Source organism: Copadichromis virginalis, linkage group LG12 (assembly GCF_057382275.1).
Source record: "Copadichromis virginalis isolate Kocher_CV1m ecotype Utaka linkage group LG12, C_Virginalis_male_GT1.1, whole genome shotgun sequence".
In the NCBI taxonomy this organism is placed as follows: Eukaryota; Metazoa; Chordata; class Actinopteri; order Cichliformes; family Cichlidae; genus Copadichromis; species Copadichromis virginalis.
In genome coordinates, this window is record NC_140629.1 from 23,316,794 (window position 1) to 23,333,853 (window position 17,060).

The window sequence follows — 17,060 nt, forward strand, 5'->3', positions numbered from 1 at the left end:
TCAAAGGCAGACCGAATATAACACATAGAACTCAAACAATAATAATCATCATCATCATAATAAACTAGAAAATGATAATAAACTAAAAGTGCTGGGTCACCGACCCAGGACCATGACAGGGTTAAAGATACCTTAAATACAATACCTTAAAAGGAAAGATAGAAGACAATAAATGAGGAAGAAATTGTTTTGAGCGAAACTGTGTTTGACGTATAGACGAAGGTGATATCAGAATAACAGGAAAGGTGGGAGGTAAATAAGGAACTTTGGAATAATATAAATGTAACAGTTCGAAGGACTGCCCTTCGAATCTGCAAGAGGCTTTATGCTGACCTGATTCCCTCCTGCGTAGGGGTTGAAATAAAGAAGTTGATTGAATTGAAGAAGTCTGTCTCGAGTCATCTGTTTTTCACCAGGTCAGAAAAAAAAGGATCAGGAGCGGCATCAGTATGCCCACATAATATATGAAATGCCCTCCATATTTATAATAGAAATAGTTTAGAGTCATGTGATTCTTTTACACTGTTTTCGGGTCCGTTTGCTCTGTGGAAACAGTGGCATTATGTGCAGAGAGGAGAACTATCCGGAAGATCAACTTATCTTTCAGAATAAAAGCATTTCATTTCTATTAGAAGTATTATCCTGCTGGCTAGATGGGTTTCACTCCCAAGGTCAGGTCTACAGGGAAATATACTTGCCTGTTCTATCCTAAATATATTTCCATTTGCTCTTACCAAGATCTGTTTGGTATATATTTATTTAACAAACTCTTGTAAGGGCTACAAATCATCAAGTGTGAAATAAATGTGTCAGTTGAAAAGATGTTTTTACTCTGAAAAATACTGACAGGATGTTTTCAGTTTGTTAATGCCTCACCTACTAAACTGATGAAAACGTGTTCTGCAGGTTACATTTGTCAGAAAGCTTAAAGGAATGCCAAAGCACACAAGGAAAGAAACTGAATAATAGAAAAATAGATTTATTGTGCCAAAACTCCAGGTAAGTTCAAACATCATTTCATGATTTATGCCTGTTTGTAGTGTAGTTCAATTACCTCATAGAATATTTTTACTTTTAAAAAAAGAACCTTTGCTTCATTTTCACAAATTCCTGCTGTCTTATTGTGCATGTTACCTTAAAAAACCTATTGAATTTAAAGTTTTATGTTGGTCCTTGATCTGAACTGCAGATTTTTATGTTTTGCTGCAGTGGCAGATTAAATACACAGAAATGTTAAATTTTAGTTCACAGATCTAATATAAGGCAGCACGGTGGCACGGTGGTTAGCACTGTTGCCTCACAGCAAGAAGGTCCTGAGTTCAATTCCACCATCAGGCCGGGGTCTTTCTGTGTGGAGTTTGTATGTTCTCCCCGTGTTTCCGTGGGTTCCCTCCGGGTACTCCGGCTTCCTCCCACCGTCCAAAGACATGCAGCTTGTGGGGATAGGTTAATTGGATAATCCAAATTGCCACTAGGTGTAAATGTGTGAGTGAATGTGAGTGCGAATGGTTGTCTGTCCCTGTGTGTTGGCCCTGCGACAGACTGGCGACCTGTCCAGGGTGTACCCTGCCTCTCGCCCTATGACAGCTGGGATAGGCTCCAGCGCCCCCCGCGACCCTGAAAAGGATAAGCGGAAGTGAATGGATGGATGGAGATTTAAAATAAATTAGATTTTAGACATTTAACAGGCTTATACTAAAAAAAATCTTGGAAATGAAGGGAAATGAATACTTTTATCCATAAAAGGAAAAATACTTTAAAAGGGCTAGAAAGAAAAACTGACTTGGCCTTTGTTTTTAATGAATCTAAATCTTCAGTTGCCCCGTTTGTGGTTACAGTACACAGAGTGCTAGGTAACAGTGAATGGAATGTAGTTAAACAACAACAGCAGATGTGTTGTAAACCGGTTTTATTCAGCGGGAGACCTCGGTGCGAACTGTAAGGAGGCGCTATCTAACCTCTGAAGTGGCTGCAAATTTTACCAGGGTTTTAGACGAATGCCCCCCTGTGATTTTACCTGCACCCTGCGATTTGATTTTTAATCATTTCAACAGCAAACTGAAGAAAAGCATTGACTCCGTTGCTCCACTCACCACCAAAAAGATTAACGTAAAACATGCATCACCCTGGAGAAACGAAGAAGTCAAAAAACTCAAAAGAAATTGCAGGGCAGCAGAAAGGAGATGGAGGAAAAATAAAAATACTATCAACCATCAAATATTTTGCGAGCAACTTAAAATGTACAATAATACATTAAGGAACTCAAGAAATTCATACTTCGCCAAAATAATCAGTAATAACAAAAATAATCCCAAGGTCCTCTTTTCCACCATAGATCATTTATTTAACCCTGATTTTAACAGCTCCCAAAGAACCCCCACAGACTCACTCTGTGAGCAGTTTGCAGACCACTTCAGGGGAAAAATCAGCGCCATCAGATCTGATATTTTATCTAATCGCGATATGTTTGTAAACACATCTGAGGGCTCGATTGTACCTGAGGAGACACTGGACAGCTTTGTCCTGGTTAATGCTGAGAACCTTCAGAAAGTTTTCTCCACAGTGAGACCCACCACATGTCTTTTAGATCCAATCCCTTCTTCACTCTTTAAAACACTTTATGGATTTTTCGAGGCTGAGCTTTTATACATGATGAATTGCTCTCTTCAGTTGGGTGTCTTCCCTGCTGCCTTTAAAACGGCGGTGGTGAGACCCCTTCTGAAGAAGAGCAATTTGGATTGTAATGATTTTAATAACTACAGACCTGTATCCAACTTACCATTTTTAAGTAAAATCTTAGAAAAACTTGTTTTTACTCAGATTAATGACTTTTTGAATGATAGACAGATCCTGGAGATATTCCAGTCTGGATTTAGGGTGAACCACAGCACAGAGACGGCTCTCCTAAAGGTTTTAAATGATCTTAGATGTAACTGGGACTCCCAAAAGCTCTCAGTCCTGGTGCTACTGGATCTAAGCGCAGCCTTTGATACAGTAGACCACGCTATTCTTTTAAACAGACTGAAACACATGGTGGGCCTCTCTGGTGCTGTACACAACTGGTTCACTTCCTATCTCTCTGACAGAACTTTTATGGTGAGTATGGATACATGCTCCTCTAAGATCCATAAAATGACATGTGGTGTGCCTCAAGGGTCGGTTCTAGGCCCTGTACTTTTTAATTTGTATATGCTCCCTCTCGGTGGTGTCATCAGGAGGCATGGAGTGAACTTCCACAGTTACGCTGATGACATGCAGCTGTACATCTCTGTGTCTCCTGATGACACCAGACCAATGGATGCCCTTTTTAACTGTATTTTAGATATAAGATCTTGGATGGCAGAAAACTTTTTACAGCTTAACCAGGACAAAACTGAAGTTTTAATCGTCGGTCCTGAGGCTCAGAGAGAGAAACTCTTGTCTAAATTAGAGGCATTTTCACTATGTCCTTCGCTACAAGTGAAAAACCTGGGTGTTATTTTTGACTCTGAGCTTGGTTTTATCCCACATATTAAACATATAACCAAAATTGGATTTTATCATCTAAAAAATATAGCCAGAGTCCGCCCTATTCTCTCTTGGGCCAACACAGAGATGCTGATGCATGCTTTTATTACCAGTCGCATTGATTACTGTAATGCCCTGCTCTCTGGTCTTCCTAAGAAGAATATTTCAACTTTACAACTTTTGCAAAACTCGGCAGCTCGTGTGCTGACGAAAACCAGAGGGCGGGCCCACGTTACACCGGTTTTAGAATCGCTGCATTGGCTCCCCGTGTGTTTCAGGATCGATTTTAAAGTTCTTTTATTGGTTTTTAAATGTCTTAATGGTCTTGGGCCTTCTTATCTCTCAGATCTGCTTTTACCATATTGTTGCGGGAATTGCTGTCTTGTGTGTGACTGGGTGCAGTAAGGAGTGTATGTGATGTGTGTGTGAGCATGCGCGTGAAGGAAACGCGGGGAGCGAAAGAGGGAAAAGAGAGTGAGAAAGTGTGTCATGGGTAGAGAGGGCGACCGGGAGCAGCGTTCTAACGGGCTACAGGCTATGCAGTGTGTTTCCGAAGTGTGCAGTACTGTTATTAAAGCCTCATCTCTTCAGTACTCTCCGGTGCCTCGGCTGATTTCTGTCTGTCTCACTACTCCACAAAAGTGAAGGGAGTTAACCCCGAAGGAGGACAAACTTCGGCCCTGGAGGAAGCATCTCCCCTCGTGTCTCCTGACCACGGTCAGGGGACTGACGGCGAGGAACGGTTAACACTGGCGACCACGAAGGGACCCTCTCACGTTGTCAAAGGAGCCGAGTGACCGTAATTACAAGTGTATTAGCCGTAGCTAAGCTAACTAGCGATGGCCGCTGCTCGCCATTCTCGTGAAAAGTACGGACTTGAGACCAATTACTCCAACCCGTTCATATCGCTGACCAGTGTCTCCGAGGGTGCCGCGAGCATTAGGGAAGCTAACAGAGACAGAGCTGTGACTAAATGTGAACATATGAACCCATTCCTGTGTGCTGAAAGTTGTGCTAACACACACGCTAATGGAGAGTGTGTATTCGCGCCGCCCGATGGTCCTGCCCGGCCGCAGTTTTCCCGCACGAATCCCTTCGTTGATGCTGAATGCCGCAGCTACGGCCGTGAGAGAAACACAGGCAGCAGCATGAACTATTATCCAGTTCCTACTCCCCAAATGAAAATCCACTATCCAGACTCAAACCCATTTTCCTCCGCTCACATGGACAGTTTTGTACACAGCACACCGGCTCAGTTTAACGCAATGTTAAATACACCCATGCAATGTATGCCTTCCAGTAGCCTTAATGAAGCCATTAGCTATGGGGAAATCACTGCACAGCATAAACCCCGCTCGAAACCAGGCAAGACCCGCTGTGTGCCCCGACAGCCCCCATCTGACAGTGAAGAGGACGGTGACACTAGAGAGAGAGTCCCCACCCTACGTCCGGGCCAATATGACGGCACCACACCGTGGAAGGAATTTCTGCACAGGTTTGAGAGCTGCGCTGAAGCCAACTATTGGTCAGAAAAAACAATGACAACTCAGCTTAAATTCTGCCTAGTTGGAGCAGCAGGGGCCATTATCCACAGAAATCCCCGCTCATCCAAATGGGATTACCGCCGCCTGGTGGACGAACTGGAAACTGCATATGGCCCTTCTTCTGACCATGCAGCTGCTGTTGCTGTAGAACTGAGGCAGCGAGTGCGTAAACCTGGTGAGGCCCTGCATGTTTTCAGAGATGACATTTATGGGAAAGTGGCTGTTGCATATGGTAATAGAGCAGAGATTGAACAAGACTCTATAGCTGTTGAAGTTTTCACCAATGGGCTGGGTGATGCAGAAATAGTACAGAAGTTGCTAGAGAGGCACCCAGCCACACTTGCCTGTGCATACGAAATAGCCCACCGACACGAAACCACTAAAAGGGCTGCATCTTATGTAACCAGTGCCATGCAGCAAGGAGCCCGTAACGCAGCTGAACGCCGGCCCCGAGCTGCCGTCGTCAGAGAAAAAGACAGAGATGAGACTGTTGCTGAGCATGCACCTGCAGCTAGCCCCTCACCGAATCGTTTTGCCCCACACACACCCTCGACAACACCGAACAATCACAGAAACTTTAAAAGGAGTGGGGTTCGCTGCCATAACTGTCAAGGTTGGGGCCATGTCCAAAAGCAGTGCCCTTCCCCTCACAAAACCACCAAGGCCTTAACATTGAACAGTAGCCCTTGGGACAGCCCAAAACCCACTGTGCTCCACCTTAAGTGCCAAAGCCAAGAAATGAGTATCCCCATGCGCCTCTACGAAGTGGAGGTATGTGCTGTTTTGGACAGTGGAGCCCGGAGGAGCGTGCTGCCGCTGCCCTACTACAACTCCATCTACCCAGACGTGAGACCACCACTACAGCCCTCAGTTGTTGAGACCTTGCTTGGTGTGGGACCTGGGGACGTGCCGGTGCTAGGTGAAGCCCAGATACCTGTCAATATCAACAATCGACAGGTGGATGTTGATTTCTTGGTGGCAGATATAGCAGGAAATGAGGTGCTGCTTGGGCATCCCTTCCTCACTCAAGCTGAAGCACGTCTTGATTTTGGCAAACGCCGCATCATCCTTTTCGGTGAAGAGGTACTCTACTACCAAACCGAAGCCAGTACAAAGTCACACGCAGTGAGAATAGCTAGAACTGTGGTGGTGGAACCGGGGGCAAGAGCAATGTGCATCCTGGTGCAGCAGCTCGAGGTGACATGATGCTTAGTCCCACCAAAGGTTTTGTTGAGAAGCACAAAGTACTTATCGCCAGAGTCCTAGTCAACGCACAGCCTTCTAAAGCTGTCCCACTTCGCCTTTTTAACCTTGGCAATAAAGCAGTAACAATTAAGGCGGGATCCATTGCCGGGCTCCTCCAGCCAGCTGAGGCCGTGGAACCCTCCATGGTCTCCCCAGCTGCAGACTCTCTGACCAGCCCTCCTGTGGTTCCTCTGCACCTGCAGGAGCTCTATGCCCAGAGCTCCACAGACCTCAATGACTATGAACAGCTCCAACTGAAACGCTTGCTTTGCACTTATGGACATGTGTTTTCTACAGGGCCTGCTGACCTGGGCCGAACCAGCCTTGTGCAGCATGACATCATAACCCGTCCTGGTGCCCCAGTCAAACAAAATCCGCGAAGAATGGCAGGGGAAAAGCAGCAAAATGCTGATCAGCAGATCTACGACAGTCTACAGAGCGGTCTCGCCCAACGCAGCTGCAGCAGCTGAGCCTCGCCCATCGTTATGGTGCATAAGAAAGATGGGACATACCGTCTCTGCATTGACTACAGGGCTCTCAACGACCGCACCATAACAGACGCCTACCCGCTGCCCCGCATCCAGGACACGCTGGACACACTCTCAACTGCCAGATGGTTCAGCACATTAGACCTCGCATCAGGCTACTGGCAGGTTGAGCTGACGCCTAGAGCACGCAGGGCCGCCGTTTTCTGCACTAGGACAGGCCTCTTTGAGTGGAACGTCATGCCATTTGGACTATGCAATGCCCCGGCAACGTTCCAGCGGCTGATGGACCGCGTCCTGGCTGGCATGCAGTGGGAGACCTGCCTGGTCTACTTGGACGACATCATCGTGCTGGCTAAGGACGTGTCGGGGATGCTGCAACGGCTTGGCCAGGTATTCTATAGACTTCAACAAGCTAACTTGAAACTGAAACCTGCCAAATGCTGCCTCTTTCGCCGCGAAGTTGCTTATCTTGGCCATGTGGTATCCGAGCATGGTGTGGCTACCGACCCCAGCAAAGTTCAAAAAGTTCAGACGTGGCCCACACCTACGTCCATCCAGGAGGTCAGACGCTTCATCGGCCTGGCCTCATATTACCGCCGGTTTGTGAAAGATTTTGCCTCTATAGCCGAACCCCTGCACAACCTGACCAAGAAGAATGCACATTTTCAGTGGCATGCTGAGCACCAAGCAGCTTTCGACAAGCTGAAGTGTCGACTCACCTCTGCCCCTGTTCTTGGCTATCCACTTGACCATGGAGAAATGACACTAGACACTGATGCCAGCGACACTGGCATCGGCGCGGTGCTGTCACAGATGCAACAGGGCGTGGAACGTGTGCTGGCATATGGCAGTCGTAAGCTATCAAGAACTGAACAAAACTACTGCACCACACGACGTGAACTACTAGCCGTCGTGGATTTCACGTCCCACTTTCGCCAGTATCTCCTTGGACGGCCTTTCAAAGTGCGCACAGACCATAGCAGTCTACGGTGGCTAACAAAAATGAAAGAGCCAGAGGGACCATTTGTCAGGGCTCTGTGTGCGGGCAGGCGGAGAGGAGGATCCAAACGCAGGACTCAGACACAAACGTGAAACTCAAAACCTCAGCTTTATTGCTGGTACAAAAACAAAACCTGAAGTGAACACGGAATATGGAGAACAGAAACACACAGGCATAATCTGAGGGTACGACGTGACACTGACACAGAGAAACACAGGGCTTAAATACACAGATGGCAGTAATCAAGGGATAAGAGACAGGAGGGGAACACACCTGGGAGAAATCACAGCTGACGAGACAGGGGAAACGTAAACTGAGCACACTCACATACGACACAGACCTTCACAATAAAACAGGAAACTCAGACACATGGAACCAGACAAGACATTGAACTAAACAGACAGATTCACAAACAGACGGGGTGACACCATAGACAGACAGATACAGACGCAGACCGAATATAACACGTAGAACTCAAACAATAATAATAATCATGATAATAAATTGGAAAATGCTAATAATAAACTTAAAGCGCTGGGTCACCGACCCAGGACCATGACACAATTAGCTCGATGGCTCGAGAAGCTTGCCGAGTACAACTTTGAGATCATCCACCGTCCAGGTCGAGTGCACACCAATGCTGATAGCCTCTCCAGAAGACCCTGTCGCCAGTCCTGTCCATGCAGAGTGCAGGACCCCCCCAAGCATCTCGGGGGGGCCAGTCATCAGGCAGTTCAATGCGAGTTGGACTCTGACACCAGCTCCCTGTTGCTGAGTCCGGTGAGGGTGGAGGGACAACCGACTACTACAGCGGTGTGTCTAGTGGGGATAAGTCATAACACCACCACACCAGAAACAAAGACTTTAGACCAAACTGCTCTTACAAAGTCAGACATTTTATGTCAAAACACTCCTATCAACACAGACATCTCAGAACAGACAATTCACACTAGAACAGACATATCACACCAGAACATGTCCACTAATACACACACTGTAAAGCTGACTGAGAAAGTATATGTGGCTAAAACCCTTGATACTGCTTCTCTGTTTCATGGCTGGACCATGGGGGAGCTGAGCCAAGCCCAGGACGCTGATGCAGACATTGCACCCATACGCGCCTGGATGGAGGCCAGCAGTGAGCGCCCCCCATGGACTATCGTTTCACCATGCAGCCCAGCCACTAAGACATACTGGGCTCAATGGAATCGGCTCTACTTCAGAGATGGAGTTCTGGTCCGTCGCTTCTACTGCCTTGACGAGACCCAGTTCTATCCCCAAATCGTACTGCCACGCAAGCTACAACCAGAAGTGATGGGCCAGATGCACGAAGGGCCAGTGGGTGGACATTTTGGTGTCGAGAGGACTGTGGCCAGACTACGAACCCGATTCTATTGGTATCACATGAGGGAAGACGTCGCTCTTTGGTGCCGTACTTGTACCAGCTGTGCATGGGGTGTAACAGTTTGGGGGGGGGGGGGGGATATGTGTGTATTCACATCATTTATGTTAATGAGAGTGTGGGGAGTGAGTTGGAGGGTGGGGTGGGCTGCTTTTAACTATGTAAAGCACTTTGTGCTACATTTTTTGTATGAAAAGTGCTTTATAAATAAAGACTGATTGATTGATTGATTGATTGATTGATAGAACAAATAAGTCTAGAGAGTTTTATGGTGTTAAAACTACAGAGATTCTCACATATATGGTGTTGCCTGATATTTCAACATGTCATTATTATTTTCTAAAGTTCTTAAAATTTTAGAAGGCAGAGTTTGCAGAAGGGATTTCAGATCAAACAAAAAAAAATATCGACCTTGCAGAAAGTGTTAGAGGTGCTCTTTAACATATTTAGATTTTCTTATCGCTTTATGTTGGTTTGAATTTGATAGGGATACTACAGCTAAAAAAAAGTTAGCGATTGCTAATTTCTTACTCTTGTTACTACTTTAAAATGTTTTAAAATGGCCAAAAATATAAAAATTACAGGTGCATTTTAAAAAAGCAACAAAAAACCCCAAAACAAACATGTTGTAAAGGCTCACCTTTCAGCACATTCACTTCACCAGATGCACCTTGTTTCTTTCCTCACCTTTGATTGGGTCTGGTGCTTGGCCTTAAGGACTGCACTCACCTGCAGCTCACTCTTTCCTCACTCCCACATGGGGCGGCAGCTGAGAGATAGCAGTCCATGTGTGTCTTTCCTTTACCCATTATTCAATAAAACGACAAAACCTGCAAATGATTGATGACTGCTTATTCTCATTCTAATCGGATGAGCCCATGATGATGACTACTTAAACCCTGAGCCTTCTTTCCTCCAAAACAAAACATATATTTCTTTCCTACTAACTCATGTTCTCTCATCGTTCCAGGTGCAGTGATGGACAGACTAACCAGCATACCTTCGTGAAAGTAAACTTATCTATGCATTATTAAATATTGTTCATTATTATTTTATGGCACCAGAAGTGTCTGTCAGACATTTTAGCAGCTCTCACACACTTTAATTTTATTATATTCGAGATTTGATTACTGTAAATAATGTGGTTTCCAAAACGAGGCTGGCGGCTACAATTATTGCAGTTCATTGCTGTACTGGGATCACTGTGGATGTTTATCCTACTTAGTCAATTGAAAACAGGCAGAAGTGCTGCCTACATCCTCAGGTATCAATGGCTAGAGTATACCGATGATGATGAGAGCCCAGAGAAAGTTTGCAACTGCTCAGCAATCCTGCAGGGAGAGAAGGATGAAATACAGCAAGCCAAATTACTGACCATCACCAAAGACTTTCAGAAGAGTACTCAGATTCCTGATGAGTATTATATCAATGCAACCAAAGACTGCAGGTTTGTGCTTTAAATCACAGGTTTCACTAATTACCTCTTAGTAACGATTTAAATATATGGAATTTAAAAGCAACATTGCGTCTTCAAAATTTTGAATTTACAGTGAATTCAAGATGAGGAGGAAATATATAACTTTCCCATTAAGCAAGGAAGAAGAGGACTTTCCACTAGCTTACTCTATGGTTGTCCATCACAAGGTATGTATTTTCTATATTCAAAGTTTACTGAAAAGCTCAGCAGCAGGTGTAAAAATTTTTAAATTACTAATTGATACATTCAATTAAATTCTTTTTATTCATAGGTTCATAGCTTTGAACGACTACTGCGAGCTATCTACGCACCTCAAAATATTTATTGTGTCCATGTGGACAAAAAAGCACCGGCCTCAGTCTTTATTGCCATCAATGCCATTACTTCCTGTTTCCCAAATGTGTTCATGGTCAGCAAGACTGTGGATGTGGTCTACGCTGGATGGACACGTGTACAGGCTGATCTTAACTGCATGGCTGATCTCTATAACACCAGTACAACATGGAAATACTTCATCAACCTCTGTGGTCAGGATTTCCCTCTAAAAACTAATTTGGAAATTGTGCAAGCTTTGCGTTCACTAAAAGGAGGTAACAGTTTGGAGTCGGAAGAAATGTCTCAAGGAAAGAAGAAGAGGGTGATGAATGTTTACCAAGTAGTTGATGGAAAAATGCAGGTACTTCTTTTGGATATTTTTCATAATGTATGATGTAGCTATTATCAATTCTCTTTGCTATTCTAAAAACCTTCAACTCAGACTGACTCCCCATCATGTTAACCTTTCAATTGTCCCAGCCAATAGGAAAAACAAAGGATCCAGCTCCCTTCAATCTCCCTATACTATCAGGAAATGCCTACATTGTGGTCAACCGAGGTTACATTCGCAGTGTGTTGGAAGACAAGCGAATACAGGCCCTCATTGAGTGGGCCAAAGACACCTACAGTCCTGATGAGTTTCTGTGGGCAACAATACAACGAATGCCTGGTGTTCCTGGTTCAACATGGCCCAACAGTAAATTTGACATGACAGACATGAATGCAATTGCACGGATGGTGAAGTGGCAGTGGCACGAGGGGTCAGAGGGTTCTCTGCAAGCAGTATACCCAGAATGTAAAGGCCACCATGTCAGATCAATATGTGTGTATGGTGCTGGAGACCTGCAGTGGTTGACTGAACAGCATCACCTTTTTGCCAATAAGTTTGATGCAGACAGAGATCTCATTGCTATCTACTGCTTGGAGAAATATCTGAGATACAAGGCACTGACTGAGTTAGTTTAGGTGAAGTGTTTATTAATTATTATGAAAGACAATACTAAAAGATAAACTATAAACAGATTCTTCGGTAGTGTTGGGTCATGATTGTCAAAGATGTGTTATAGGTGTTGAGGAGATTTTAGGAATGTACAACAGTTTCTTTATATCTGTTGCTTTAAATGTGGTGTCAGTGCTTTCCTGAGTTGAGGATAAATGGGGTTGGCTGCCCCTATCTCCGTCGGCTGCTGGGGATTGTTATTGTGATTTCCCACCCACATTATCAAGTACATTTTGTTACAAAGATACATACAAAAACACTTACACATAACAGGATTTGTTGATTTGTGTATCTATCCTTTTTCACTTTTTTTTTCCTGTTTCAGGTGCTGTATGTTTTTTTTCCTTACATGTGCAGCAGTTGACAATCCATCACACTTTTCTATTTGTGGTCTATCCTTTTATATTTTTGTCTATTTTCTCCCCTGTTCATTTCTTTTCCTTCTTTTTTTTCTCTCCTGCATTTTAAACATTGTCATATTACACATACACTGTAATAGCAGAAATAGCACTAATAGAAATACATAAATAAAAGAAACACACGAACAAGAAGAGCCTATAGAGTATTTATAGACCTCACCCTGCAAAAGCCTATGTGTTTGAAATTCAAATCATAAGTTTATACTGGTGTTTTTAAAAGTTATGTTTGAGTTTATGACTTTCTGTGTTGTTTCTGGGATGCTTAGTACTCATATTGCACTGCTGGAAATAGTTTGTTTTGATCCACATGCTGGTTTTTTTTGCAAATTTGCATTATAATGTTTATTTTCGTTTTTCCTGCAGTATATAAAAATTGGTGTATTTCAAAAATAAAAACTATGAAGACACTTAAAATAAATTTCCTGTGGTGGGAAACTATTTTGTGCAACTTTTTTGTATTTACAGTTTTGAGGGATAAGCCCTCTAGAAATTTTTTAACTAGAAATATATGTTAAAAAAACAAAAACGATTTTAAATTTTTTTTGTAGTTTATTGCACTTTTTTGCAATTTATGTAATTACTATGCACTTAATGCAGACATATTATTAAAATTTGGGCTATAATGGTTGTATTGATGTATATCAACTTGAAATGCTCCCAAAAATGGCACTACAGCATGTAAAAATATAATTTAAGCTCTGGTGGACTTGGTTCTGTGGTAGGTCTTAAAGGGTTAAGTTCACTTTCATAGCATTTGTTTTGTGTCTCACTATCGGAGAAATACTGACTCCCGGATTGCCAGACATGCCTGTTAAGAAGACAACTGTCCCCAACATCACTTCACAGGGGAGAAGCTCCCACCTGGGAAGAACCTGCACTGAGGACTGAATGCGCTAGGTTAGGTGCTGTTACATCTAACCTGTAAAACCTAGCAAATGTGTGAGGTGAGGCCCAGCATGCAGCTGCACACACCTCCTGAATAGAAACTCCCCTAAAGAGAGCCCATGAGGTCGCCAGACTTCTAGTGGAATGCGCACGCAAGCCAGCAGGAGGCTGAAGGCCCCTGCTACTATAGGCAGGGCAATTGTTCCTACTATCCAATGGGAGAGGCGCTGTTTAGACACAGGCTTTCCCATGTGTGGTTGAGCCCAAGACACGAACAGCTGGTCACTTTATCTGACACTCTGGGTTCTGTCCATATAAATGCGCAGAGCATAAATGTTTACAGAGTCTTTTGTTAACATGAATGTTCAAGATGTTCAATAAAAATGTTAAGTGCGTATATTCTCCCATTTTCTGTTTGCTCATGCAAAATAAAATGCGATTAATATAGAATAAAAATGAATGATATTTAATCCTGATTAATCAAAATTAATCCACAATAACCCTGTGATGAATCTGATTAAAAATTGTAAGCCATGTGGCTCACATAGATAAAAACAGTGGGAAGAAAACATTTCCTTTTAACAATAAGAAACTTCTGAAAAGAGGGGGTGGTAGAACATTCCAGGGAGAAATGCTCCTGCACTGAAAAAATGGGAATTGGGAGGCTTTTGAATTTGCACAAATGAATTTAGTTAATGCTACACAAGCCTTTCATGTTTCTCTTATTTACATGATTAAATAAAGTACTATTTACTTGATTATAAACAATACTGAGACTACTCATTTTTCTTGCATTGATTTAAAGTGACTAAATTAGAATACTAAAACCATTGTAATCATGTTTGACCACAACCGGAAATGATGCAATATATTCAAAGACAACAACTAAATATGATTGGATAATAAGACCTAGAGTCTTATCCAATAAGACAACAACATAATTTAAGGAGAGCGCAATTGACCGCCAGATTCTGGAAGACTGTTTAGCCACATGCAACCTTTGGCACCGAGTCAGGCATACTGAGAAGGTAAGTAATTTAAATACATTTGTTTTAGTTCGGTACGTTTTCACAGAATTGTTGTAGTGCATGCATGCTATATAAAAAGTAGTCTGTAATGCATCTACATGTTGTTTTTACAGTGCTAGCTAAAGTTGGTATTAGCTTTGTGGCTAAAGCTGAAAAATAGTAACAAATTGCACATAGTCGGGAGAAAGCAGCTGTTGTCGGTCAGATATGGAATTTATGCATGTGACAGAGAGCACTGACGTTTTTGATGGCTTAGCAAGTTAAAACGTCACTGAGAGAGCGCAATAGTGTTTGTGTTACTCGTGCTAGCTATGGCTACAGTGGGTAATTAGTCTGGCTGTAACCGTCAGAGTTTAAGAAGCTGGGAGCACAGTGCCATACCTTAATTCTTGCTGAGGACACACACTCAAGTTATAATAAGGATCCTGCCACCTTAGACGTGGGTTTAAGAACCTGTGCCCATAAATGCCAAATCATTTTTCCATTTAGTCATTGTTTTAGGTGTAGTGTCACTTGACTATTCTATCGGTCATGCCCAAATAATACAGCAGATATCTACAAGGAGATAAGTTTGTTCAACAGAGTATGTCTTATTAAGTGATGTATTGTGAATTTTCCAACATTGTCCTAACAAAAATTAGGACCCTTTCCCCCGCTTTTTTTCTACTTTGTGTAGAACATATGTGAGCTGCTTCTCAAAACATTATGTATAAATGAGAGAAAGATTGGTACTTTAAAGAAACCATTGATGCTCTTCTGGACTGGAATATCTTTTTTCAATTAAAATGAATGTTTTTTGTGATGGTGGAATTTTTACCTTTATGATTACAGAAGTCAAAACATCAGATGATGATAGCTTACCATCTAAACTCCCCATCTCTTGGCAAGTCTGAATTAGAGGTCTCAGCTGTATCTGCCTCTCTAGTAGATTTGCTTAAAGAGGAGATAGCTTATTATTATTAGGTACATATTCCCTGACATTCTAGAGGTCAACCTTGCACAGTGTGTGACATTAAAGGGCATAACTTATAGAAATGGAATGGTACTGGCCCAAAGGGCAGCAGGTGGATTGCCAGAATACTGAAAAACCATATCTGCATTGTACCACAGCATATTCTACATTGTCAGAGAGCTTGGTGGCTGGTACAGAGAGCACGACACAGCTTTTGAGCTCAGCCCAGTATCCACAAGAATATACACTCTGTGAACTCCTTGATACTTATCCATTGGTTGGCTATGAGATTGGATCAGTCCACATTGTAACTTTAAAAAGGCATATAGAATTAAAAGGTGTTCATATAAGTGTAATAGCTTCAGTAGCATGTATTTCATTAAATAAATTCTTCTTTTTTTTATGTCTGATCTTTATAACTTTGAGTATTGGGTATGGATAGCTTTATGAAAACTAAACTGAAATGATTCTTTCTGAATGTCTGATATTTAATTCTTTTTTTCCTACAGAGTCCTATGGGGAGTCCTATGGTCCTAAAGACTGTTTTGGCTGACGGAACCTGTCGAAGGCTCGCTCTCTAATGGAGCGCCTGAATCAACTGAGGATCTCATCGTTGAAGTCAAGAGACAGTGTTGTCTTCAGGGCAGTTTCAGACTTCAGTTTATGGATTTCTTGCTTGGGAATGAGTTTCCTAACCTCACCTCAGTTTCAGAAGTAGCAGACAAAGGGACTCTTAAAGCTATTGACGTGTCAAAGCCCACCACATGGACATAAAAAAAGAGTAACAGAGTTGGTGAAACTCAAGATGGAAAAGACTTTTTCATACAGAAGACATGAAGTTGTTCGTGATGCACCAATGGTGGAGGCTTTCATGGCAAGATGGCCTGCTCTAATTGATTTCCATGAGGTAAGGTTTGCCTCATACACGGTGTTCTTGTGGTATTAGCCTAAAATGGTTAAGGCACAGTTGTTATTTGACAGCCCATTTCTTCAGCATGAGTGATTGCAGCCTTCTTCCAGGTATTAAACCTTTGAAGCTCATTCCTCTGTGCTCATGTTTTCAGATCAACGCTGAGTTTAAGAGAATTGCCACCATCCCCCCTCAGACAAAGTTCGTGGCTCAGCTGGCTCTCCACTTGGACAACCTGGTGAAGTTGGTCAACAGAAGATGAGAGCTTGGACTAATACTGAAAATAATTGTGGCATAAATGGATAATGTAAGTGATAAAGCCTCAACATTCACTTAACATGATCCTCTTTGGATGAAACTTTACAATTGTGGAAGATTTCAAATGTTTTCCCATGATAAATTCTCTCATTTTGTATTTTTACATCTGCTTGTTTTTTTAACCTTCACTTTGTCAACTTATTATTAATTGCCAGTAAACCTATTATTAATTTGTGTGCCTTTACTTTAAAAACATTTATGTAAAGTACACTAGTAAAACTTAAATGAAGGACAAGGGCTGAATGAAGATGCTAATTACATACATTTCATTTCAGTGTGAAGATGTTGATGCTGAGTGTGTATCTACATGGGTGAAGACGCTGGCTTATCCAGGAGTATGTGGTATGTACTTGTCTTTTTTTTCCTCTTTTTTCGGACTTTCCACAGTGTCATATTACTTACTTGGCATGAAATGACTAACATGGCTTCTTTTTTACAGGGCATGGAAGAACGTGCCATCAGTGAGATTGTTGAAGACACCACTGTTTGAATTTATCTTCTTAAAGAGCAAGCTTCAGCAGATAAACAAGAGTTGTCCTTTCAGGCATCAGGGTGGCGAAGAATTTGGAT

The 17,060-nt window shown here is 42.7% G+C and overlaps 1 protein-coding gene and 1 long non-coding RNA gene across 3 annotated transcripts; both read left to right on the top strand.

Moving 5' to 3' along the window:
* The first annotated feature begins 897 nt into the window (after positions 1 to 897).
* LOC146697071 (beta-1,3-galactosyl-O-glycosyl-glycoprotein beta-1,6-N-acetylglucosaminyltransferase-like) lies at positions 898 to 13,677 on the top strand. Of its 2 annotated transcripts, XM_085475533.1 has the most exons (5): positions 898 to 999; positions 10,157 to 10,633; positions 10,737 to 10,830; positions 10,935 to 11,339; positions 11,459 to 13,677. In XM_085475533.1, the coding sequence occupies exons 2-5, from the start codon at positions 10,326 to 10,328 to the stop codon at positions 11,942 to 11,944; spliced, it is 1,293 nt and encodes a 430-aa protein (XP_085331659.1). In that variant the 5' UTR covers positions 898 to 999; positions 10,157 to 10,325; the 3' UTR covers positions 11,945 to 13,677. The 2 variants fall into 2 exon arrangements, with proteins under 2 accessions (XP_085331659.1, XP_085331660.1); XM_085475534.1 differs by lacking the exon at positions 898 to 999 and having other exon boundaries at positions 9,348 to 10,633.
* A 2,336-nt stretch (positions 13,678 to 16,013) lies between these two features.
* Positions 16,014 to 16,815, top strand: LOC146697072 (uncharacterized). The gene is made up of 3 exons (XR_014923129.1): positions 16,014 to 16,169; positions 16,327 to 16,479; positions 16,766 to 16,815. It is a non-coding gene; the product is annotated as an uncharacterized LOC146697072 (long non-coding RNA).
* The last annotated feature ends 245 nt before the right edge of the window (positions 16,816 to 17,060 follow it).

What these genes read in the sequence shown, in the direction of transcription:
- LOC146697071 (XM_085475533.1), top strand. Translation starts at nt 10,326, where the DNA reads ATGTGGTTTCCAAAACGAGGCTGGCGGCTACAATTATTGCAGTTCATT. An exon ending in AATGCAACCAAAGACTGCAG is followed by an intron (nt 10,634 to 10,736) that starts GTTTGTGCTTTA and finishes TTGAATTTACAG; the next exon opens with TGAATTCAAGATGAGGAGGA. An exon ending in CTATGGTTGTCCATCACAAG is followed by an intron (nt 10,831 to 10,934) that starts GTATGTATTTTC and finishes TTTTATTCATAG; the next exon opens with GTTCATAGCTTTGAACGACT.